The 26116-nt window shown below is 43.2% G+C and overlaps 1 protein-coding gene across 3 annotated transcripts in view; it reads right to left on the bottom strand.

Annotated features, from left to right (window-relative positions):
* plxna2 (plexin A2) overlaps window positions 1-26116 on the bottom strand; it is a 163658-nt gene that overhangs the window by 113816 nt on the left and 23726 nt on the right. For all 3 annotated transcript variants that reach the window (XM_058642577.1, XM_058642576.1, XM_058642578.1), the window contains exons 2-3: window positions 21383-22710; window positions 17322-17504 (exon numbers count right to left, since the gene is read on the bottom strand). In XM_058642577.1, coding sequence (XP_058498560.1) covers window positions 17322-17504; window positions 21383-22582 — 1383 coding nt within the window. In that variant the 5' untranslated portion in view covers window positions 22583-22710. The remainder of the gene's footprint in view (window positions 1-17321; window positions 17505-21382; window positions 22711-26116) is intronic.

Raw genomic sequence — 26116 nt, 5'->3', positions numbered from 1 at the left:
AGCGAGCTAAGCCGATACTAACTGAATAGAATCGGGTCAAGCAGAGCCGAGTAGTGCTAGAACTGTATAATGGAAGAGTGCCATTACTGTATTGGCTTGCTGGCATGGACATACGCAGAGAAAGAGAGAGAGAAAAGAAAGGGGGAGCAAGAACAGTAACACCACAACCTCCTCTGTATAACATGCATTACATTAAAGGCCTAAGTGAATCATGTTGAGGAAAGAGTGCACAAGCTGAGGAGACACAGTGTTTTGTCGTTTTTAATCTTCTTTCCATCGACAGAAAGTGTAATGAGGAAAGAGCTTTTCTGGCTGCTCTCCACTCAGGTGTTCACCGTGGTGTGCTGGCTTGTTAGCTGCTTGGCCACTTAGTTTGACCTTTACTCATTTATTCTTCAGTCCACAATTGGATTTCTCAAACTGGATCACTGTGAGTTTCCCTAAGAGTGAATATGGGCAGAGTCTGGAGGTGGTTAAAGTTTTTGTGAAATAAGTTTCTATATACTTAAATAAGCCAATTAAGTGTCCCTTTAAGACAGACAAAACACACAAACACATTTTCCACGGTGGATTATTTGTCTGCAGACTCATTTGCCACTGATGAAATTTAGAGGATAAATAGAAGCAACAGGAGGTGAGTGGACAGTGTCAGGAGATAAACTGCAGCTACTTCTGAATTTACTTGAGCCACATTTATCTGAACCGACAGCAGGCCATAAACCTTTAACACCTTCCTCTTAAGGACAAGCTGAGTGCATAAATATAAATGCAATATGTAACAATAAATCCCTGCGAGTTCAAACTTGATCTCAGCCTGTTATGTGTCGTGTTTATTTCACTTTAGTCCACAGCAGCAGTTCAAAAGATTGAACTGATTTTGGCTCATTTGGTGGCCTCGAGTATTTAAACTCAGAAGTTGTACATATTTTCTCTAGAACAGGAGGTAATTAACCGAACGTATGCTCACACCCATACACTTGAAACCTTAGTGGACAATTACTTCACCTCTTAAAAGGACGATAGTCCCCCCCCTGCACTCACTCCAGTCCCCAAGGCTGTTAAACAAATAAACTTTCTTCGGGGTTTTAAATAAAGCCATGAGCTCCTCTTTAAATACATTCTGGCTCTGCCTCCCCACTGGTTTCAATACACCTCTGGGTCCAGCATAAGTAGCTTGGCTGCTACCTATATATCCCACTGGATTAGGTTAAGAAGCCCGAACACATAATGGCGAGGCCCGGGGAACCATTAAAAACCCATTAATTGTGAAGCTAGAAGCTCCTTATGGCAATGATATGCTAATATTTCTTAGCAGTGGAGAGACGGACAGAAGAATGAGAAGCAGCAGAAAGGACACGACCTGAGTAAAGAGGAAAGGAAAATGTGAAAATGATGAAAAGACATTTTGCAGACTGTTCCAGGTCACTGTAACTCCCCAGCAGCCACCTGTCTGCCATACACACACACACATGCACAGGGTGAGATTGAGTACTGGGGGATAAAGAAGAGCAGAGAGCAGAGGAAATAGAAATTGCAGGGAGCAGAAGACAAAGAGGTCAGTGTTGTGGAAAACATGAAGTCTGACGTTATTAAAGTGTTGTCGTTCATCTTACTCGCTTTAGCGCCATAACCAAAAGATCTACAAGCACACCGAGCACAATGAGAGCATATACTGTGAAGAGGGGGGGAAAGCAAGAAAGGGAACCACCAGAAAAACGTGATAATCAAGCAAAAGAAAAATCACAAAACCTTCTACCTGCATATTTTTTATCCCCACATTACGATAAATGCACTTTTGTGTTTCATAACCAGGTGGTAAAGTGCTTATTTTTGCATTCTTTAGCTTTGCAGACTGGACGGGACGAACATTAGACAGAATAAGTCCTCACCAAGCAGATTAACCACAGCCAGTCAGCGGACCCAAACAGATTTGGGATGCATCACCCAAATAAGATTTAAGCTTTTCACTGGCAATTACTCAGTGTACATTTCAGTGTGTAACCCTGCATGCAGCTGATGCTGCCCTGGCTTTGAAAAGGACTAATCTGAGACTTGCTACTGTACCAGGAGCTTACAGTGTGTATCCAGCTGAACAAAGCAGCTTGTTTGTGAAGGGCTGGAGCTGTGTTGTTCACATCCAACACACTCCTCTTCCCACAATACCCTTTAAAGCAATAAGGAAGGCCCCTTGTAAATGTGGACATCATTGTTTCCACGCGCTGCATACACACTATATGTCACACTACAGCATCAGCTGACACGACGGCGAAAGAGACACCATCAATAACCTTGGAAGCCAAAATGAAGGACGTAGAACAAGTGTGCCTTCAAAGGCCAAGCGGTGTTGAGGAATGTCGTTCTTCTGTGTAATGAGTCTTTTCCCTCTGTGTGTCTAGGATGCCGATGAAGGGAAAGCAGACCGGACTTGTCATTTCCCTGTTGGACCCTCGGGAGCCAGGTGTCTCTCTTTACTGGAGACATGCGGAGACTAACGTAGGTTAATGAGCTATGCAGGCCCCAGAGGAGATGAGCATTATGGGCTATATGAGATCCCCTCTCATCTCTTCATCCCTCCATTTGTGTCAGACCCTGGGAGAGGAAGAAGGAACAAAGGAGAGTGTGGTGGAATGGAAGTGAATGAGGGGAAAGGAGACGGAGAGTGAAGGATAAAAACACACGGCAGACTAAGTCAGGTCTACCAGGCTTTTAAAACAATACAGGCCTGAATGAGATTCACTCGAAAGGTACGACTGTCAGGCATTGCCCAAGTGTGGCAATGAAGAAAAAGCTCAGAGAGAGCCAGCTTAATCAGAAACACATTCTCTACGACAACAAACCAAACCACACACACACTTTACATTCAACATGAGGGGAAAAAAGCCTCTGGAAACATCAAATTGTAATTGTGAGTGCACAATGGATAAAAAAGACAAGGCAGAAAGTCACAGAGATCAAACAAAACATAAAAAAAAAATGTTTTTAATAGTGGCTGTATAAAATATATCTGATTGCAGGAGAATACATTTGGAAAAAGGGTTTGAAGGAAGCTATTTGTGAGACTGAACACAGACCGTGTGCACTTATGTACAGATCCAGTATTTTGATACATTCTAAGTATTTAATTTGTGCCTAGTTTACTTTCTAATCAGAAAAAGACACAAAAACCACAATATCTACAATGGGAGACCTTTAAGAGTGTTTGTTGTGGCTTTGCTAAGTTCCTCCTTTTGTCTCGCTCTCAGATGTGGTTCAGTCTTTTGTTTTGCTGTCTGCGGCTGCGAACTGAGAGCAAGCAACAATCGGAGCGCACTGTGTCTCTGTTTCCAAACGTGAATGTGTACTCTGCTATGATGCAGGGATGTGAGGAGGGGGAGAAGTTATCCCTGTTGTACCAAGGGCCTTTCTGTATTAGTTTGCGTGTTCTCCCCGTGTGCATATGGTTCTCTCTGGGAACTCTGGCTTCCTCCCACAGTCCCAAAACATGCAGATTAGGTTCATTGGACACTCTAAATTGACCGTAGGTGTGAATGCGAGAGTGAATGGTTGGCCCTGCAATAGACTGATGACCCGACTGACTCCAGCCACCCGCGAACACTCGTGTGGAGGATAGAGTGGTAGACAGTGAGTGAGTGAATGAGACAAGGAGGTGTAACCAGGGTTGTGCCCAACAGCAGAGAGCATAGCAAGGTCTGTGGCACAGCTGATGGTGAGGCAGCATCACATTCCTGGCTTGATCCTGTGTAAACCCTGTCTGTAACTGGAGATCTGATATGGAAATAAGAGGCCAGATGGGGGTTTTCTTTGGCCTTATAAGGGATTGTGGCTTGGCCTGGATGGATCACGGGTAAAAAGCCATGGAGGTTGAGAGACACAGACAGAGGGGCAGGATGAGGGATTGGGCATTTGAGGAAAAAAACAACACAAGACAAAAGGACAAAGATTTAGGGAACATTAATACCGAAGAAACAAGAGGAAAAATACATAGTGAAATAGTGGGAGGCTGAAAGAGAAAATAAATAGAGAATTAAGTGAAGACTGTGAATTTCTGATGATGTTCTTGTTTTTCTCCTCCTCTGATGTTAAGTTTCAATGATCTCTCGTCTTTGAAGGAGGGATTCATTCAACCCGAGAACAGAAACAATTTCTTTCGCACAATAGCAAACTTAACAATAGACCACAGCACTCCTCGATTGGTACAATTTATCCTGCTACCATTGTTTCCGACTAGACCCAAAGGTAGACGTTAGAATTTCTCTCATACTGCCAAAAAGATTAAGTTCACCCTTGCGAAAGACGGCAGATGGAGAAAAGCAAAGCTCCGCGAACAAAAAGATGGATGTTTACCATGTTAACAGCCTGAGCTGCTCTGATCACAACTTAATTCAGTAAAATCAATGTCCCATCATCATCTATTTTCCAACTAAAGCTTAGCAATAACTGTGGGTATAATCCCCTCATTCTACTCCCTTTGTTTTTCAGTGTGTTTAGTACTGGCAGCATTTCCTCCTCAACATGTTCAGACATTGGCAGCCAATAACCTGCTGAGAAATCTGATCAGCCAGGCTAATCTGATCAGTTGCACTTTGTTCAAGTGTGTCTTATATAAAGAGGACAGTACTCCCAACATGGAGTAACCCAAACACTGTCCTATCCTCTTTCAGCCAACGATCCTGGGGAGCCGACACAGTCATCTGATCTTCCACACCTTCTCATCCAATCATCCCCCACCCTCCAATTGGGCTTCCAGCACAGCATACCTGCACTCCAATGTTCAGCCAGCCACATAAAAAAGGTGGGCTTATTAGAGTTAAACAAAACCATGATACATTTTTTTTTTCATTTCCTAATGAGTAGGAAGGCATGAGACCCTCACCTACCACCCCAGCGAGTGCATGTGCATGTGTGTGATGAAACACTCTTGAAACAGAGTGAAATACAGACTTTTGAATGTATAATCAAGGCTGTTTTCTCCCCCCCCCCCCTTTTTTTGCACACCTCTCTCATACAAATGCTTGAAAAAGTGTCCAAATAAGGAAATGCACATAAACCTTCAGTGACACATTGTGGCACAATGCATTAGGATGATCCAGATAAAGGATGATAGGATGGGATTAGGATGATAGAGATGATCTTTGTCCTCTAATCACACTGTTTGACTGGCACAAGGCTAACCATGTGTGACACACCTGCCCTATTCATATACCCCCACTGAGGCGACAGCTGCTGCTTCTAGCAGCACCAAACTGTGGTTAACAAATGTACCAACACTTGACTATTACTGACGATAACACCTTATTCCCCACAGAGAAGTTCCCCCCTCCCTTTTAGCAAAGTACACAAGGAAAACGTTGACCGTATGCTCACATCACCACTTCTCCGCTGCAACTGCTAATCCAATCTGACACAGCACATACATGCCACAGAGTGTGTGTGTGTGGGGGGGGGGGGTGATGGGGGGGTGTTCTCACCCCTAACTGTGGCCCTGACCCTTACATTAAGACAAGTTACCAGCGGCCCGCATGTTTTCCCAACCCGCTACCCATTAGCATTTAATGAATAACAGCGGTGGCTGAGCTGACCTGTGACTGGAGGAGGCCTCTGGATCCTGCTCCATTCTTTGATAACATGACCTTGTTCGTGCCCTTTCAATGGTCTGGTATAACCCATGCCAGACCATCTTCATAATCACACATATATAAGCTCCCTCCTTAAGGTCTCCATTTTTTACGATGAATCTGTCCATAAATCTATCACATAAACACACACATTCTTACACACTCAGTTGTTCTACATTTAACTTTATTTTGTCTCCGTTCTCCTTTCAAACAGTATCTAATGTCTTTGACCTCTCACTCGTCTTCCTCTTTCTGTTGTTATTCCGATCTTCCCAATCACAGTGTGGTGTCTGACGGCATTCATAATGAACGGTCCAAATTCATTAATTGCATCGTACCCTTCTTCGTACACTAATCGGGCATGCTTAGAAGGCAACGCCAGAGCTTATGATCCAACGTGACTGTTGCAGCAAAGTTATGGCAGAAAAGTTGCCAACAACAGGTGCTGGTTCGCAAACTAAACACGTTTTTTGGGAAAGCTCCAGCCAAGAAAAAGGCTGATGCAGAGCGAGCCAAGACCAGAGTGAACATCGGTGCTGCGTTTGAACGGTGGCGACAGAAAGGGCTGCAAGTGGATGCCATGGTGAGGCTGTTGCTATTTATCTTCATGATCTTTTGAGAGGATTTGTTGTTTTTCAGCATCACATTTTCATTTGAACAAGTATCCAAAAAAGTTAGCGTCCCCCAAAAATGTACCCAAGGCTCGTGAATCCGTGTTCGTTGCGTGAGTGTAGCTTCAGAGGTCTGAAGAACGGGGACTTGGAACTTTTGAATTCAAAATGTAAATATAATATTTTAATAATAATAATATAATATAAAGCTATAAAAAAAGAAGCTAATTTCAAGCTGAAAGATTTTTTATTATTATTATTTTGCCACAAATGACTTAAAAAATATATTCAAGCACCAGCAGATGGATTTTGTAATCAAAGGTGACCAAGAAGCTCATGTCAGTGAACACAACATGCTGTACAGTGTGATACGCTCAATGCAGAAGCAACTGTCCAATCACATTAAGATGGCGGACACTCTTTGCTGGATGGCCGGACTATTAAGTATAGTCTGGGCTAACGGCTCCATTTCACGACAGCGTGAGGCCAAGACCTGACATTCAGCTGTCGGGGAGGAAAAAAAAAGACGTGTGTGTATATGTGTGTGCATAAAGGTGCAGAAAGGTAAGTAAGTGAAGATCATCAGAGGCTAGAAATATTATCACGTGTGATTAGCACTGTATCACTGTTCATTAGGCTGATGACTAGATGGAGTTACATGACAGCCTTGTGGTAGGAGTGAGACAGACTGAGAAAGAAAATGAAAAAATAAGCAGATAACACAGTGCAAGGAGCGAGCGAGCGTTACGAAAATAGAGCAAGAGGCAAATCAGAGAAAGTGAGTATCTCACGGGGAAAAGGGACAGCAAGATAAACATCTTCCTACGATCCCTAATTCTTATAGTGAGAACATACATAATAAATGATAACCAGATGATTATACAATGTTGAAACCCGTATATCAAAGGACAGATTTGTGTGGCGCTCATGAAAGCTTCCTGTAAACACGGGCGTGATCATAGAAAGGCAATAAAAAATGCTGTCACCCAGACGAGCTTAACAGTAAGGGCTGCTGGTAACTGCTGCTGTCTTGTATAAAGTGGGAGACAGAGAAGCCGTAAAGCTGCCACAGTATCAGACAGAAACATTAGTTGCTGTCACACTCACTTTGCCTGTGCACAGACAACAGTTTAGTGTATCATCAAAGCCAAAACAGGGCTCATTTCTACCATCTATTAGAGCCGGGCAACTTGAAAAGGCACTTGAAATGGCAGTGCACATTTGCAAAGTAGATGAGAGGACTGCTGTTGTGGTTGCCTGAGTAATGAAGTCATTATGCATGCCATCAGACACATAAACAATGCATGCTTTCCATTTCGTAATAAGGGCGATCATTACGCTGCATGTAAAGTAGAGATGAAATTAATCAGGGACTTCACAAACATTCCCTTTGTTGTGGGTCACAGCTTCTGCACAAGTTTACAAAGTTACAGTCCCCCTCACCCCCCTCCCCTTTTATCTAATTCTGGACCACTCCAATAGCCAGCGGTAATGAATTGGCTAATCACAGTTATCTGGCCCATTCAAGAGCTTTGTGAAGCGAATCAATAAAGCGTGGCACTGAGCCAGCCATCCATTCTGATAGATGTTCTACTCTGATCTATTTCAGTTTTGTTTTGTTTGTTCCTGTCCTAAAGATGTTTATTCTTTCTCTGTTTGTCCTCCTTCTCTGTGTACTGCAGCAAGGTCAGCAGGGAAACTAAAGTTAAAAAACAAACAAACAAAAAAAAAATCCCATTTCATGCCAGCTTGTAACTCAAGAGGACAAAAGTCAAGAACTCAATTTGACAGAGGGAGACATTTCTCTTTTATTGACCTGTTGGAAGTCAATTGATCTCATGCCTAAGGCAAGAAAGGAAATAACAAGGCTTACACCTATACTGTTTCCACCTTAACAGATCAATAACCACGTGACGCAACCACTGACAAGAATTTCTACAGATTGCCAATGTTCTCCCTGTAGTGTCGTCATTGGCTGCAGACAAAACAGGAATATAGTTGGCTGTGGGGGGTCCTGCCTTTCAACAATGTTTCGGACCAGGGCTCCGGACTAACTTTTTGCATTGCTTTTTCATTTAGGTGCACCAGCACAAAAATTCACAGCGCGACGATTTCCCACATAACTATGTAAATGATTGTAAACAAGAATAAGGTGTAGGTGAATGTTTGTCTTCATTAGAAGCACAAATACAGTGCGTGTACACACCCTAGAGCATGGATACAGGCCCTGAACCTGTCCCATTTGGACATAAATTCAGAAATGATGACATGACATGGTAACAAACACACAAACAATATGATGTACTTTGCTGGTTAGATCAACGGGGAAAATCCTGACTGTGTTGTGGTGGTTGTATGGTGTTTATAGGGCAGCATACAATAAACAAAATGACTGGCAGACTTTATTTAATTATTACTAATCAACTCCATTGCAACTCCAAAAATTAAAGGACTATACTCTATAATGAATACTACTACTGTGGTGTAAGGCTGCAACTAACGATTATTTTCATAATTAATCCATCTGTCAATTATTGTCGATGATTCAAGTACTTGTTTTGTCTATAAAACAACATTCTTAAATCTAATGATATATTTGGTATATGGAGCAAAGAAACCAGAAAGTATCCACATTTAAGACGCTGAAAAATCAGGAAGCTTACTAAAATAGTTGACGATTAATTTAGTAATCGACTAATAATCAATTCATTGAAGAACCGTTGCAGTCCCATTGTGGTGTAGTATGGCGTACTGTAGAACACAGAAAAGACCACCTCTCATTAGAACATTTAGGACACTTTAATTTGTTTGATTTTGATGCCTTACCAAGACGACATGGCTCTGGGCAGCGTGTAGTGTTTGATGTGGCTCCCCGATTCCTAAAGAAACTACTGCTGCCGACATTAAGCACACAATCCACTGCCACAGGCCCAGCGTGACTCCCACGCTCTGTGTTTGTGTGAGCCAAGGCCTACTGTACGCCTTTTTTCCCACTTACATCCACACATGAGAAAATCCACGCAAGCAAAGTAAATTACGCCGCCATCAACTTAATTGTATCCCAATTAATAAGAGAATATGCTTTAGAAACTGGATTACAGCAACTCTATATTTCTACAAACAGTCTCTGGTGAAAAGAGACTCTCACTGACAATGGATTAATTAATCTCGGTCATGAAGTTATTGGAGGTCCAATTATGGGATGCACTTAACAGGGTAATTTGCTTGCTAAAATTAATGAATGAATAAATAAATAAATAAATAAATAAATAAAAGGATTTGCCATGAATAATCTAATAAAACGAAGCACTCTGCTCAGACAAAATAACAGATCTCTGTAATAAATGAATACATGAGGAGTGCACATGATATTCATGGGTATATATATGATTCTGTTTGTGTGTCTATAGGGATTAAGCTATATTTGCGTGGCTGTGTCCTCGTGCAAATCTGTTTTCGCTAAATTAAGCGTACATGTATAAAATCCATCTGTAATGAAAAAAAAAAAAAAAAAAGCATTTGTCTCTTGTTGTTAGATAATGAAAAACGCTTCCTTCGAGACACGGGCAGAGAAAAGAGCAAGCAATTAGACGGAGAGAAAGGCGAGGGAGACAGAGAGAAGGAGAGAAAGCAATGGAGTGCTGTTTGAATGTGATAAATGAGATCACTGCAGGGTAGGCTGTGTCATTAGACGAGTCTCAGCCCGAGAAGAGAAGGAGAGAACGACAACGAGAGACTGAGACACATAAGGAGACGGGGGGGGGAAAAAGAGAGGAATGAGGGGCAAGAAGAAGAAGGAAGGAAGGAAAATGAAAGGGGACAGCCGGGTGACTGACCAGGCTACATTTAACTCACTACGGAGGGAACGAGAGTGAGAGAGAGAAAATCACCGAGACTGAGAGGGAAAAAGCAGAGAGGTTGGAATGAATGGAACGGCAGGGGCTCTCAGTCTTCCGCTGGCCTTTTAACAGCGAAGTGTTTGGACCAGGTCTGGCAGACAGAGACGCTTGTACTCTAAAGACAGCCATGGAAGACAGGCAGAGCCTGCTGCTGCTGCTGGCCACAGCTTTGTCTGGCTCAGGTTTAAGAACCGAGCGAGAGGGGGTCAAGTGGAGGCCAGGTCACAGAATTTACAGGCCACAACCCAATGAGTGCACTCGTCAAAAAAAAAAAACACATTCCTGGAAACAAACTTTGTTTTTTGAAACATTCTGTGGAATAAAATAAAACACTTCAGGCTCCACGAGAGTTCCACATGGATGAATTGTTGCGCTCAGACCACCTGGTGATCCGAGGGTATTCCCCTCAGAGTACAACGCAGATGTTCACTGAGCATTTTCCAGTGCTAGAGGAGAGCATTTATTGCCTGTTTGCGAGCTACTGTCCACATAAACACCTCCGAATAAAACAGAAATTCGCGGTTGTCCAAATAGTGCTGGTTTTACTGTCAGCATAGTTTACCTGGTTGCTATAGATTTTCTCATGTTTGGAAAAGTGAAGAAAATGTTAATTTACTCACAAAACAAAACACTTCTGCAGGCTATGTTAGGCTTGCAGCTGCTGCCGATGGGCAAATTGAGGTTAAACGTAGTTTAATATGATTTAAGAAGAGCAATCTAGAAGAGACAGTCCTGATGATGACTGGCAGACACATATTGGCAGCTATCATTTCAGCGAAAGCACTCCTTATGCCTCGGTGCCGCTTGTCATCATGTCTAATTTTAAAATGTTAGTCTTCTGCTTCATAAACAGGTGCATCGAGTCGGGCGGCTTTCATTTCATTCAGAACATCACCGACGAAACAAAGCAGATGTTCAAAGTAAAATAATTGGACGCGATCATTTGTTCTGTGTAGGATTAATTAAACGGCAGCAATCGGGAAAAACAAGTTGTGCAATGTTTATTATGATTCAGCGAGAGATAACAGCTTGATGATTGGAAACAAATTCTACCTGGTTGCCGTCCCACGAGAGCGCAGTATTGACCAACTGTAAACGAGAGCGGAATGTTGTTTATGAAGCGAACAGGGTTCATATTTCACATGTGAAGAGAGTGAATGAATGTTTTATGTGTGTGGTTTAGGAGATGCAGTCGACAGACACCTCACTTTTGTTCAGAGTAATTTGTACCCCTGGGGAGACACGTTTGGCTTCCATTCAGTTGTTGCCATGGGACCTAGCTGTTGTTAAGGGCATCATCCTGAATGCTAGTTTGAACTTCTTTTGTCTTTGCCTGTCTGTCTGTCTGTCACTTTGTCTTCATCTCTGTCCTTTCCCACCTGCCATGTTCTGGATGTTTTGGGAGCCACAGCTGCGGATGACTTTTCTGTGTCTGATACCTTTGCTTTTTTATATTTAACTGTATACAGAATGGGATTTCTATTCTTCTGTAAGGAATGCGTCCGATACCAACATCACAAAGTATCTACCGATACCGATAATAGTACCAAGTACCGATACCAATAATGCAAATATGGTAGGCCTGAACAATTAATGATTTTAAAAATTAAAATGACAATTTGGAACCATGCAAATAGCAAATAATAGCAAAAGCTGCTTGTTTTGCTGGCAAATGCTGGCAAAGCTTTATTCGCCACCAACCCAGCCTCAAACTTTGCATGGACAATCCAGGGAACATCATAAGAGCAAAGCCACCAGCACCAGCAAGTTTATCTATATTTCCAGTTGTCACGATAAATAGTTTAATTAGGTCAAGAGTGTTCCTGACTGAAGTTCTATTTTTAGTTGAGCATTTGCATGGTGAAAACATGTCTAATCTCTATGTTCACATTTTTGAATTGCTGATTGCTGTTTTGAACCTGTTAGATATTTAACTGAAGATTGTAATATCCGTCAGAATAATCACAATTATATTTTCCTCAAACAGCTCACTGCTCCATAAATAACCAGACCAGACCTGGCCACACCAAAGCAGCACCTGGCCAAGGCAGGCAGGTGAGCAGCCTCTGGGCTGACAGGCAACAGATCTCCGATCGCATGTCCTCTAAGGGGCACGAATCTAAGGACCAACTCCCCGAGGCTCATTATGGGGAAAACACAGCATAGAAGGTTGAGAGAAGGGATGGAGGGGGGGGGGGGTGTGTGGGGGGGATGACCACTTGTCCACCACAGCCCTATAGGAGCAGCTGCCTGCAGTTACAGCCCTTTCAAGTCCCTGACACTTTCTGCCCATTAATCAGCTGCTACACTCCAGCACTGTCTGCCCAACACAAACCCTTACTGCTATTCAGGCCAGCTTGGGAACCACATGAGAGAGCCATGCACCCTCTGCTGACAATAACCAGTTCAACGTATTTGTCCAGTTAAACACCTGAACCTCCCTTTCAAGTTGTCCTCCATCAGCTGCCACAGGGGCATCATCCACACCATTGCCTGATTATTTATCAGGGCATGATGGGGAGATTTAATTAGGCTGAAGGCAGCACATCAGCGTTACAGGCTTGAAGGATAAAGAGCCGGAAGACATTTTCTTTCATGAATGGTTTGCTGCTGATACAGCCCACCACTAATCAACCCCTTACTCCCATTCAACACACACATAAACCACCGTAATTTGTAGCATTTGAAAGAAAACAATGCTTACAGTGCAAGTTATTGTATTGAGGAAATGGTAATCTTAAACTACTGGAAGATTGCTATTTGCATATAAAATGCATTTTATTAATGTATGTCACAGCTTAATTACTTAATTGCATATTATATAATTCGGAGGGATGCATCTTCTTGGTCAGCACTTAACGCCTGCCGTTCTATATGAGAACTACGGGATGGAGGATGTTCATCATGAGACTCTGAATAACAAGGGAATCCTGAACAACTCCCAGCTGAGCTTCCACTAACCCCCTCCCCTGTTCATCTACTGCTGGGATGGGTCTTTCAACATCCAATTTTACATGTGCAGCCATGCCCTCCATCTATCAGTCTATATCAAAGGCAGTGATATAGCCCCCCCCCCGCCCCCCTCCACATGTGGGATATGTCTGTGCTTAAGCACATACTGAACAGCCCATAGCCAATTCCACTTCATATGATGCAAATCTTTAGTAATGTGTATCAGGAAGAAACTGCATAGCAGGACACTATTTTTATAATTTGACCCACAGAGACCTGCTGAAGTCTCCGCAGGTTCATAAGGGGGATGATGTAGATGATGTAGAGGAGTCTGGTGAGGTAAACATACAGCCTGGGGAGTATTAATGTAAAACGGACAGATCTGGAATAGCTTAGCTTAGAAAGGACCAAATGTCTAGTTTTTGTCATGACTGTAACTGGTTTCAGTGAAAGAAGAAAAAGTACATGGAGACCTGGTATATCGATTGCCCTCTAGCAGCTTTCTGCTGAGGTGAACATCTACTGCCCCTCCACAATCAATCATTGCCTCCAGGGGGCCACCCAGAAGTCCACAACCAATTTTTGAAAACCTCTTGACACTGATACTGGACATTCAACACATAACTGCTATATGATAGTACTACATTTCACTCTAGGTCAAGAATGAGAATGCCCCACCATCACAAACTGTATCCTACATCACAAACTGTGATCACTTTACACCCCGTGCAAAAGACTAAATGGGGCTCACAACTAGGGCAATTCATTGTATTGAAATTGAAAATGCAACTTGAAACAACACAATTAGAAAAGCATAAAGCATAAACACTGCCATTCCAATATTTCTGTGTTCTATGCAAGCTAAAAAAAAATGGTGTTTTGTGGTAATGCTCTTTCACAGTTAGGATCTATTTAAGAGTGGATATTGAACTGATACTGACTCAAGAAAATGATATCGCGAATCCAAACGCAAACCATGAAACCATCAGAAGAATCTCAATAAGATGTATCTCGAAAATTCTTCAGCCCTATTCACCACTGCAGTATCATTGTTCCCTGCACTCTATCACTCCGTATATGCATTCCCCTCACCTTTGTGCCTACTTATTTCCCCACCCTCTTAACCCCTCTCTCTCAATCAATCCCCTGCGAAAGCCTGCCACAGGCAGCGATATTCACCAAAGCTATTCCCCTGCTTGTGTATGCTCTAGCAAAGCCCAGGAAACAGCGGAATATACCGGGTCTGTCTACAGGGAGAGCAAGAGGGAGGGAGGGAGGGAAGGAGGGAGGAGTGGGATTGAATGAGAAAGCAAGAAATGGAGGGCGGGGGGGATTCTTTGGGAAGGAAGCCAATCCAATTACAGGCAGCGGTGCAGCCCTGGTTTCTTTGGCAGCACTAAATTCACATTTCAACAGTCTCTTCCTCCCTCCTCTACTGCCTTCTTCCTTCTTTGTCTATCTTGCCTCCTTCTTGCTACCTCTTCCATTATTTTTTTGTTCTCATCATGGGTCACACTCACAGCGTGCATTCTTTTGCGACACACACCTCTCTCCCTCCACCTGTCCGTCTCTCTCTTGGATGCGAGAGAAATAGTGATGGTATATATGCAACTTTGTCACCAGCAAAGCATCAAACCCTCACCGTCCGCTTGTGTTTTGTCAGCCCTCTGCAGAAGCACTGCAGCTGGGCCTCAGCAGGGCCCCCATCCCTATGCCCTCCCTGTGAACCAGAGGGGCAGAATGACTGACAACCTCCATGTAAACACTTGCATATTTCAGATGCACTGAAACACACACGCATATACACATAGAGAGTCGTGTATTCATAAGTAAAGACGACATTATATCGACTTACAATAATAGTTATTCTTCTGCATGCATCGGTTATAAGGAGTTGTTATGTGACTAACTGCAAGTTACTGTTACCTTTCTATCATCTGGCCATTCACCTCTGACCTCTGGCGTCAACAAGGCATTTTCTCCCAGAGAACATCTACTCACAGGATTATTTTATCTTTTTCTGACCCTTCTATATAAACCCTAGGAATGGCTGTGTGTGGAATTTCAAGGAGATCAACATTCTTATCTGTAAAATACTCAGACCAGCCCATCTGGCACCAACAACCCCATCATGTTAAAAGTCACTTAAATCACCTTTCTTCCCCATTCTGATGCTCGCTTTGAACTACAGTAGGTCCTCTTGACCACGTCTAAATGTATTGAGTAGATATTTGAGTTATAACCTTATTTGAACAATCAATGATATGTTTGTAGTCTGTGTGTCAGCGCCCACGCCATGAGTAATACCTGGACGACAACTAAGCAGCCTTCTTCCCGACATTACAGACAGGCAGCATTATTGATTATTCATTACCGAATAGTAATGCTCTCCCTTTTCCACGCTGTTGCAGACTGCCACAGTGGCCAGCTATTTGTGGTCATACTACCTTCCATGCACATTAGGCGGACAGTCGCTTGCTCACTGAATCATGCAAATCAGTACTCGTCCCCGTCCAAATGCGCACTCGCAGGCAAATGTTTTGCACGGTGCCGGCAGCGCCTTGTGTTATCACGTGATTTCAAACAACAGAATGTGCAGCACATGAAGTCCACAGATTCGTTTGTATGCCCCGCACTGAGAGAGATGCTCAACGTTTCATTACTCTTCACACGAGTGCCTCCTCCATGAGGTTGAGAGTCAGTATTCATGTCATATTTTGCAAGATATAAGAAAAAAAAAAAGGTAGTCAGGGTATTTTAACAGAAAATAAAGTCCTTGCATCTTCTCATCAAGGCTACCTCAAAGATGAGGAGAAACTTGATATAATAGTGAGGGCGGTTTTAGCCTTATCTTCCTGACATCAGTGTCTGTATTTGAGTGCCCACACCAGGGTTTTCTGTTGAAGTAGCTATTCTCTAGGTGCCTTGCTCATAGTCTGGTTAAGCCCAATGTTAGTCTTTCTGTGGTTACACTCATGCCCATGTGATGACTACACAGCAGCATACAAGGCTGATGTTGCACGGATTCTCAACCAGGGAACAGAAGAGAGAGGCAGAGGACTTGACAGCTGCAGACAAGAGTGTAGAAAGAAGATAATAAAAAAAGAATGTACAAGCTTCAGCAACAGCAGAGAAAAACACTTTCCCCTGTATCTTTAATGTTACCAAGTAGAAAAGGATGCTAAATTATTAAACAGCCCAAACAGGGGAATGAATATTCTCTCAGTCAGATCAGTCTATTGATTTAATTATGAATAGATGGAGACCAAAATAACTCAGGCCAACACTTGTGTTGCACTGCCAGGAATTAAATAATAAAGACCTTGCCAAACCCGTACCAAATGGTTTTATCAACTCTCCTCTCTTTCCTGTTTCTTTCTCATTTCATGCAGCTGTTGGTAGTGGGAGTGGCGGCTGAGCCAGTAATGGCCAAGTGACAAACTCCAGCTGTCATTTAAAAAAGCCGCCCCGTGGGAGGAGGAGCCAAGAGAACGGTGACAAATCCTTCGACCAGCTGTCTGTAGTCGACGGAGCCTCGTCCAAATGTTAGATTAGCAGCTAGTGTGACACAATGTACTGACACAAACACATATTATCTACACTGAAGCGCAGCGTTCTCATTTTAACACGTGACATACAGACCAAGCAACGGCTGTTTGAAATGAATCAGCAAGGCAAGGCATTGTTGACTGAAATCTCACTTCACATCTGAGCATAGCACTCACGACCTTCACTATCCGATGCTGTCAGTGAGAGATCACATGTGATCCCTTGTTTCCTGTGAAATCTGTGACAATCAAGTGGCCAGAGTACTCTAAGTCACTGTGGTGTCTGTACTCTCTCAACACGACCGGGAGGTTTAGTGCCTGGACTTTCTCTCTCTTTTGCCTCGCGGTGTGCCACAGGCAGAAAAGTGCCTATTAAAATTAATGGGCCACTGCAGGTTATTCAACACTGCAACACCGGAGCTCACATAACAAGGAACTGGTAATGACCAGTACAGTGAGCCAGCCATCGCCATTACCCTTCTCTGACGCTTTGACAGCAGGCATTAAATATTAAGAAGATAAGTTTCCCTACGACAATGATCCATCTGCACGGAAAAAGGACCACTTCACAGAGTCTGTGCCCCACGGACCAGTGGACGGCCCGAGTTCTTACGAATCACAGTGATAAAGTGGACAGAAATCACCTACTAGCTCCGTTAACTGAGGGGTAGGAAAAGGAGAGGGGGTGGTACTCACCTTTTTCAGCCTACCACTCTTGGTGCCCACAAAGGCTACACAGTAGCCATTGTAGACATAGGAGGTGACAGAAGTCATGCGGTCCCGGGTCTCGGTGTAGAGAGTGTGACCGGTCACCAGCTGAGAGCCTCCAAGTGGCTGGTTGATGTCCAGACCACAGAAAGAGTCATCAATGGGCACCGGCTACAGGAAAGAAGAATAACTAGGGTTATACAATGAAATGTCAACGACAATGATAATGACAATGACAAGAGTATCTTAGATTTGGACCTACAGAATAATAAAATTTGAGGCTGAGGAACCGAGAACTATAAAATACAGCTCAGTGACGAGGAAGGATGAAGGTGACAGAGTGAGACAGGAAAGAGCAATGCGGGCCAAAGTTGTGGGAGTAGCATTTTAGAGGTGAGAGAGAGAGAGAGACAGAGAAAAAGAGTTCATGATGCGATAGTGGTGCACAAGTAAGTGTCTCTCAGCCATGTTGGTCTTTCTGTTCTACTTGGCAAAGACATGTTTCAGCCAGGCCTGGCCGAGCCGCACCTTGTTCTCACCGTGGCTGATTAACGCTGCCTGTCCTCACATCACTGAAAGATGCATATTACATGATAACTACTGTACATGCACTGGTAAACACTGCGAAATGTGAATGAGTGTGACGTGTCTGTAATAAACTGTATTTCACTGGGAAATAATCTTTGGCAGAAAGGTTTGACTTTATTTCTTAGGGGGAAAAAAAGGGTTTGAAATGGGTAGAATTGTTCAGAGTGAAGATCCCAAGACAATAGATGACTCCACGGGAAAAGAGGGGATGAATGAAGAGCAATAGAGGGGTCTTTGTAATGTTGAATCAGGCCAACTGAGACAGTCTGGGTAGCAGTGGCCTCAAAGTGCCATGAGGTGTAAAGTGAGACGGTCTGGCAAGTCTCCTATGTATACAATATATATCCCATAACCCCTTGCTCAAAAACTCTATATATATATTGCCCCTTCTCCAACCCCAACTCGTTAATTTATTTTTCTGCCTGTATGCTGCATCTTTCCCTTGTCTTTGTCCCTGTCAAAATGGCATACACTGTCAATGCTGAGTGACGGGAGGCAGCACAGTCGCTCACCCTACACCATAGCTGAAGAACCATTCAGTTCCATGAACATTTTCATCAGCAGAGCAAAAACAATATTGCTGACAGCGAATAATCGCCTCCACTCGTACATTCACCCTCCCCACATTATGGCATTTCCTTTTATTTCAGTTGTTTAAAATAGCACAGAGCCACAGAATTGTGCAGCACTGCAGTATTCAAATGTGAAATAATGAAAAAAAGAAAAAAGAAAGAAAATAACCTACACTATCCTTTATTCCTACAGTGATTAAATGAAAGGTAGTTCATACAATTACATATAATATTACATATTTACATACATAATTAATAATTTGGGAAAGCAAGCCGCCATCGTGACAGACAGCCGTGAGCTCCAGACTTTGGCTTATCAAAAAGCTACTCCCTCAAATGCATGCAGCTATTCCACATATGGTCTGTTGGGCTCCAGACCATTTGGTTCTGATTATATCTCGACTGTTTAGATGATGTACACTTAACAGACTTGGCAGTCGAACAAAATCCCTATGGATTCCGTGTGGTTTTGTTTTTTTGTTCACCTTCTTGAAGACATGTCGATGTTTTATTCTGCTTCATCACAAATCTCCCATGCAGAGAAGAAATGGACGGATTTACTACGTCGCTGTTCCATACAATATAATAACATTGATTATCTTTAGCGTGGCTCTGGTGAGACTATAAAAAGAGACTGTAATTCTGTGTGATCAGTCCATATTGAATAACTCAAGATACAGCATAATATTTAATCAATACTGAGCAAACTGTCACCGTCCGAGTTTGTTTCAACCGTGAAATATAAGATCGAGAGCTGTAGCTGGCTTGCGATTCGTATGAAGGATGAATTAAATGTGTTGGGATACCATCCAAGGGTTTATCTGTGTTATTGATACCAGCTTTCCCTTCTCCCACAAGTGGTTAATTAGTTGATGGGGCATTAGCAAAAAAAGGCAGGATGATAGTGTTACTCAGATAGAGAGAGAAAGACACACAAACAGCCTGATAAAGAAAGAATTCAATCATCTCTCTCCTCTTTGGACGTGGCAACAGAGATGGTGTACATCTCCAGATGGCAGAAGGTTGGACGGCTGCGTGATAAATCTTTGATTGGCTGCTGTGTCTGAATCCCCCTGGCTCAGTCTTAGTTCCAGCCTCAGCCTTGGCCTGTGTGTACATGTGCACTGAATGTGCAGTGAAATGTCTGCGAGACGGGAATGGGAGCTAAGGGTATACTTAAGAGTCTCTGCTTTGAGCTCAGAGGCTACCTTCACTTAGCAAGGGCCAGCGAAAAGGCACTCAGACTGTATGTGTAAGTTACTTTTAAATCAAGGTCAGACCTTGACTCACCTCATACTTTGCTGGATCTCAGACAAGAGTATTCTAAGAATACCACACACATACCTGTTGGACCATTTATTTATTTATTTATTTAAACAAGACAAGATGTGAAGCATATGTGCTCTTCAGAGCAGCCGCTCTGCTTGAGTGGAGGATTTAAAAGACAAGCAGGCTTTGTGAGCATGGTTGGCATATTCAGTTGTGAAACGTTAATTTGTATAGGCTTTAAGAGTTTCTAATCCACCGACACCTATCTGCATGATCCATATTATACTATGGATTTACTAGCTGTTCATTGAGCACAAGGACATGGTGTTAAGGACCGTATTTTACATCTTCTTATCTCTGGCTACACGCGCACACAAAGCATGCGTATCCATGGTGTATGATGTAAAAGGAGAGCAGGATATATTTTTACAAGTGTATGTCTACAAAATTGAGAGTAAGATGCAGCTTTGCAGGTAGCAGTTGTAACCTTTCTGAACAGACTGAGATGACTGGGGATTCTTCTAGGACACAGGAGAAAGGTTCCAATTTGCGATCCCTCAGTGTTGTCATCTCGACACTGTAAGGCACCATTTCTCTTTCGTCCACCTACTCTGCTTCTTCCATTATCCTCTTCTGCTAAGCTAATAAAACCCAACAGAGCTAGTTTGTGATAACGTCTCCCTCACGCTGACAGTCACCTCTGACATTGTGCTAATTGGGAACTTAAGTGATTTTAATAGGACCAGTCAATTATATTCCCCGGAGAATGAGGGAGATCGTCGACAAAGAAAGACGATCAGAGGCTGTCATCATAATGGGAATATAAGGAGATTGTTAAATGCTAAACACACCCATACAAATACAATAAGCAATCACAAACCTTTACCGCATACATACAGACAATGCTCGCATGCCAAGACACCCTCAATTGATTAGTCATGCACTTACCTAGTCATTAATTCCCTATTTTTTAATTCTTAATTGCAAATACTGAATGAAAGCACAGAGCCCAGTAGCCTCCTGGGGATGAGGAGAAATCAAGGAACTTAATGACAACATGTGAAAGACACTCGGCCTTGTGCTGCCGGCTAATTGGGGATACAGAAGGAATAGACTGGTGTGTGGGAGATCTACAGCAGCATCAGTGAGTAACTTCAGCTGCTTTCCCTTATTCCAGGAGAAAAATGTGTGTTTGTTTATATTATGCTCAAAGAGAATATTACCATTTGGATGATAAAAAAGAGAAATGAAAACACATCCTCCCCCTTCTTTGTAATTTGACATGAGTACGCCATGCAGGGCATTCAAAAGCATTTCCTGATGACTGTTTTCATTACAGCATACGCCCTACAACACTGTGGTTTCTAGGTTCACTGAGAAGCTCTGGTCGGTCTCCTACTGTTTACTCATTTGTTTTGGGACAGTAACTCGAAGCAGATGCCATTGGTCCATTCAACAATTAGGACCACTGAGATGTGCACAAGATTAAATGGCTTTTTTTCTCATTGTTAGTCTAGGAATTAGAGCAAATGTTGGGTCTACAATAATAGGTAAATCACCATCTGAATCAGTAGATAAAAGCAAATGTGTGTTTGTCTGTATGATATTGCTGTAACTCACCGCTTTGGTGCACTGCACATCTTTCCCAAGCAGCCAGTTTAGCTCAAGATTTCCTTCTCCCTGGTAGCAAGACTGCAGGCGCTCCTTGATTCGTGCATTGATGTCTCGGATGGTGAAAACACAGAGTGCTGAGTCATCTGGAGGGCGATGGAACTGCTTCTGCCCCTTGGAGAAGATGGTGAAGAGCACGTCATCTTGAGCGCCAATGTTGAGCGAGGCTGCGAGTACGCGTCCTGGCTTGCCGAGGTAGGCGGCCTGCAGTAGTCGGTACTCAATGCCGTTCTTCACACAGCCGATGGGGAGAGAGACATAGGAGTGAAACTTGCGGTCATCTTTGCAGAGGCGGACAATGCGAGAGGTGTAAAAAAGGTCGCTGGTGGATCCACTCGATGACATGCTGTTCTCTGGGGTCTCGGGCTGCACAGTCAGGAAGTACACAAAGCTGCCGCTGGCAAAACCGTAAACGTAGTAAATATCAAAGTGGGAGACCAGTGCCAGTGTGTCTGACGGTATCTTGATGAGGGAGGAAACGAAGTCAGTGTGCAATTCGTAGTCTAGCATAGCGGAAGACTCTGGGTCACGGGGCAGTTTTCGACTCGAGATGGTGGGGAAGTAGTCCTGTTTTCCATCTACTGCCGTGCCAATAAACAGGGTCCCATCCTGGCCCTGTGAAGGCACAATGACCCCATACATGGTCCCAGTCTGGTTGACACTAGAGAGGTAGTGCTCTTTCTTATGAGATGGCTCCACTAAGATAAAAAGGTCATCCAGTCTGAGAAGTTTGCAAACACCCTGGTAGAGGCTGCCACAAGCCAGCAAACGATTTTGGGAATAATCAATGAGGAGAAGCTTGTTGACATTGTTGGTAGAGACAAGGGGCTCAGAACATGGCTGGACAATCAGAGGCGGGTAGCAGGCCTTGTTGTCATCCTCTGGGCCTGTATCATGGGAAACAAGCAGGGTGAGATTGCCCGAGAGCTTGTACACACGGTTGACCGCCCCAATATACAGTGCCCCTGTGGTTTGGTGGACTGTCAGGTGATTGAAGACCCAGTCCCGACGTTCAGGGTGGAAACTACTGAGTGTCTGCCCGCTGCACAAGACAGGGAGCGCTAAGAGACAGGAGACTAGCAAAGTAGCAAAAGCTCCTACACTGGGGTCAGGTGACAAAGTCCTGCTTGTAGCCCGTCGGCCCTCCATGGTTTAATGGGACTGCGAGGGGAAGTGCAGAGGATTCAGAGAGAATGGATGAGGGGCAGAGACCTTTGCCTTTTTATTGTTGAAGGCTAACTTTCAGGTCAGAGCTTCGCAAGGGTCTTCACATGTTTCTGAAAAAGAAAAACAGAAAGAAAGAGAAGTCATTAGATATCAAAGCATGACTCACATTCCATAAAAAGGAAACATGTGTGACTAACTGGAAATTGCACATCATTAGATAAAAGGTCAAAGTTGGACTTCAGTGAGGCAATGAGCTGAGGAGTAAGATGGTGGAGGTTTATTCAGACAATTGCCGGAAACCATTACGATGTACATTCCAAAGGAGTTGCTGGATAGGGCAGGACAATGCAGGAAAGAGAGGCAGGTTACAGAAACGGAAATTAGCCTGACCTGACTCACACACCAATCGCAGCTGTCACACACTGAGCGAGAGGTTTCTAAGAACAACTCTGCCCACACACTCACATTTTACAAAAACCTTTAATAAACTGTCATCTTTACAGTGCTGTGCAGAAGTCTCAGGGCACCACCATCTTGGTTGTTTTTATGTCTTGTCAAATTCTGTAAACGCTGGCATTTGGATTGGTATGAAGCGGCCCTTTGTTCAGTATTAGCAAACTGTCAATGAGTTCAGCTCTTACATAAACCTGGCATATTGTGCTTTTTCAGAGCAGATATTTTTCCACATGCCATACTGTGACAAACACAGGTTTTACCAGTAACATTAAAGAGGTTTAAGAGAGCCAAAGTCATGCAGTTGTTTAAATGTAAGGGTGATTCACACTAAATACTTGACACTTGAACCTGTAGAAGCTGTGTTATTGTAAAACTGCCTACGTACTGTATGTCCCGTATTTTAAGGGTGTGACTGAGAAATAATTGTACTGTGTGGTCATTATAGCATTTGCTAAACCAACAAATGTAACGGTGGCAGTACTGTAAAGTTGAAAATTTGTCTTGAAATCCGAAACAGAATTGTACCAACATCATTTAATTTGAATTACTATGGGTTCTGTTTTCGTGACATCAAATACACTTTCATTTTGCTTTTTGACTGCGCAGCTATAAAAGGGCTGCAAGTAAATCGTGCCACAAAAAATACAATAGCAATAACAAGAAAAAAATACAACTTTTGTCAAGATAACCCAAAATAACTACAAGATGACATGGCGTACAATATACATTAGTCCACAGCTGTGTCCTCTTTCCCCTTAAAACATTCACCTCCTTATTGCTTTACTTCATTCATCTCCCACTCTCATATTTTAGTCTGACCACATGCCATCTACCAACACTATCAGTATCATTTTATTCATTTTTCATATCTATCTGTTAAAACATGCAATTTACACAACCATTCTCACCCAGTACAGATCTCTCTCAATGCGCCATAAACCATGAGACGGATGAGTCTGTCCCCAGGACTTAATTATCTTGTCCAACAGAAAGAAAGACCTCGATCTTACAACTGGAACAAAGTGAGAACAAATTTTCTGCCTGCTCTTAAAGAGCGTGTTTCACAGAATCATAATCTATTAATTATTCTTTTATAAATATTGTTGTTTTTTTTCTGTCCTTTCATTATATTAATTAATCACCGGCGAACCAACATTCATCTTGGTGTTGCATCTGTAAAAATGCTTGCTCATGAATGTACCAGCCACCATAATATGCAATACATGTGTGTCTGTGTGTTTGTGTGAGGGAGCGTTTCCTTTCCCTGGTAGTATCAGTGTATTCTATCAGAACCAAGATGTGCAAGGGACTAACAAGTGGAGACAAAGGCAGTGCATCCCAAAATCAAGCACGATTAGGCGTAGCGATCCAACAAGGGTAATTACTGGGGAGCTGAAGGAGGTAAGCTGGGGGGAGACACGGGGTCGCCAGGGGCTTGAACATGTCAGAGACGGCCTTACATCATTTGTCACGCTCCTGATATGCATTACGAACATAGTGAGGGCAGAGCGAGAATCGAAGGTGAAAGACGTGGATGGAATAGTCAGTGATCCTACCTTAAATGAACAAGGACGCATATGCAGAGATACGGAAACACCACAGCTACTACAGCAAATGTGTCTGAGGCGAGTTTGATTTGCAGAGCCGATTTGGGATTCCCCGTGAACCGTGCCTGCCCTTTTACGGCCCCTCAATCCCTATCTCATAATGGTCATCTCAGGATGCCCTCCCCGCCCCCTCCCGTGATCAACGAGTTTGCTACTCGGCTCAGACTTAAATATAGACCCTTAGGGAGAGTATTGATCCATGTGTCCATAAACACAGGTCCTAAGGCCCAGTCAAGCTGTTCATGGCGTGTGTGCAGGCAGAGGTGTGGGAGGTGCTCTGTCCCAAGAGTAGTATATTAGCATTGCCATAAAAGTGCCACGGCTTCTTAAAAAAGCAGCGAGGGACAGACCCCCACCCTCACTTTCTGCTGCCTGTGCTCTGCCATGCTCCTTTGTTTGAGTTTGTACTTGCTAGATGTGCAAAGTGGATCCCTTTGGTGGTATAATCAGTCGCCTGCTGAGCCAGCTTTTTGCTCAAGTCCCACAGCCTTTTGCCCTTTAGAGCTTGTGCTACACCCCCACCCCTTAATCGTATATGTGTATAGAACATTTATTCCCATCCATCTTTTCCTTCTCTCTCCTTTTAATTTCTCTGCTCTTCCCCAGTCACTGGAGGAACTATATGAATCACTCCCTCATGTTGTGGCAACAGCTGCAAAAGCAGAGAAAGACAAGGAGCTGGATGATGTAAATGAAAGGCTCCACAAAGGTTATCCATTCATATTGCTTGCGGTAACACAGGGAATAGGGTCTTTGTTTAAGCTGATTGCATGACCACCTCTTTGTTGCACTTGACATAGTCTACAATGCTGCTGTGGAGCAGACCTAAAAGGAAAAAAAGGAACAACACTGCATCACCTCGTGCTCTTCAGTTCAAAGCTCTGCTTTTCTTTTGTTTATGAGGAGTCAGAATTACCAAAAAGGAAATTAACATATAAATACCACCAGGAATGATTCATACTTAGACATAGTGACTTACTGACCTGGAAAAGGTCAGTAAGAGCTGATCCTTCAGCTTTTGATATACTATCTTTAAAGGCAATGCTTTGGCTCTAGAGACAATGTGATCAATATCAATACACTAAATCAGCTTTTCCTTGTTTATGTTTCTCTTTGCCTCTTTGAACTGAGTTCCGTTTTGTTTACACAACACAACTGCGGTCATTGCATTGAGTGGCAAGATGACAAACCGTCAGCTGCGTTACAGGGGTTACATCACACAAGAATATAAAATGCTGTGTGAGAGAAAAAAAAAATACAAAACAAAAATGGAAAATATCACGGCCATTGTCAGTAGATTTCCATTTGAGCGCTCATCTGACAGTCTCTTTGGCAGACCTGAGAGGCAAAGAAAGATGAGCATCGAGTCGAGAGAGAGACGGGAAATCACTCGCTTTCCAGCACACGTACACAAGCTGTGATCACGGCTGGGAGGGAAGACAGTTTTTGCAAA

This window comes from Solea solea, chromosome 11 (genome assembly GCF_958295425.1).
Source record: "Solea solea chromosome 11, fSolSol10.1, whole genome shotgun sequence".
Taxonomy (NCBI): Eukaryota; Metazoa; Chordata; class Actinopteri; order Pleuronectiformes; family Soleidae; genus Solea; species Solea solea.
The sequence above is the reverse complement of the archived record's forward strand: the minus strand, read 5'-3'. Positions and strand labels throughout refer to the sequence as shown.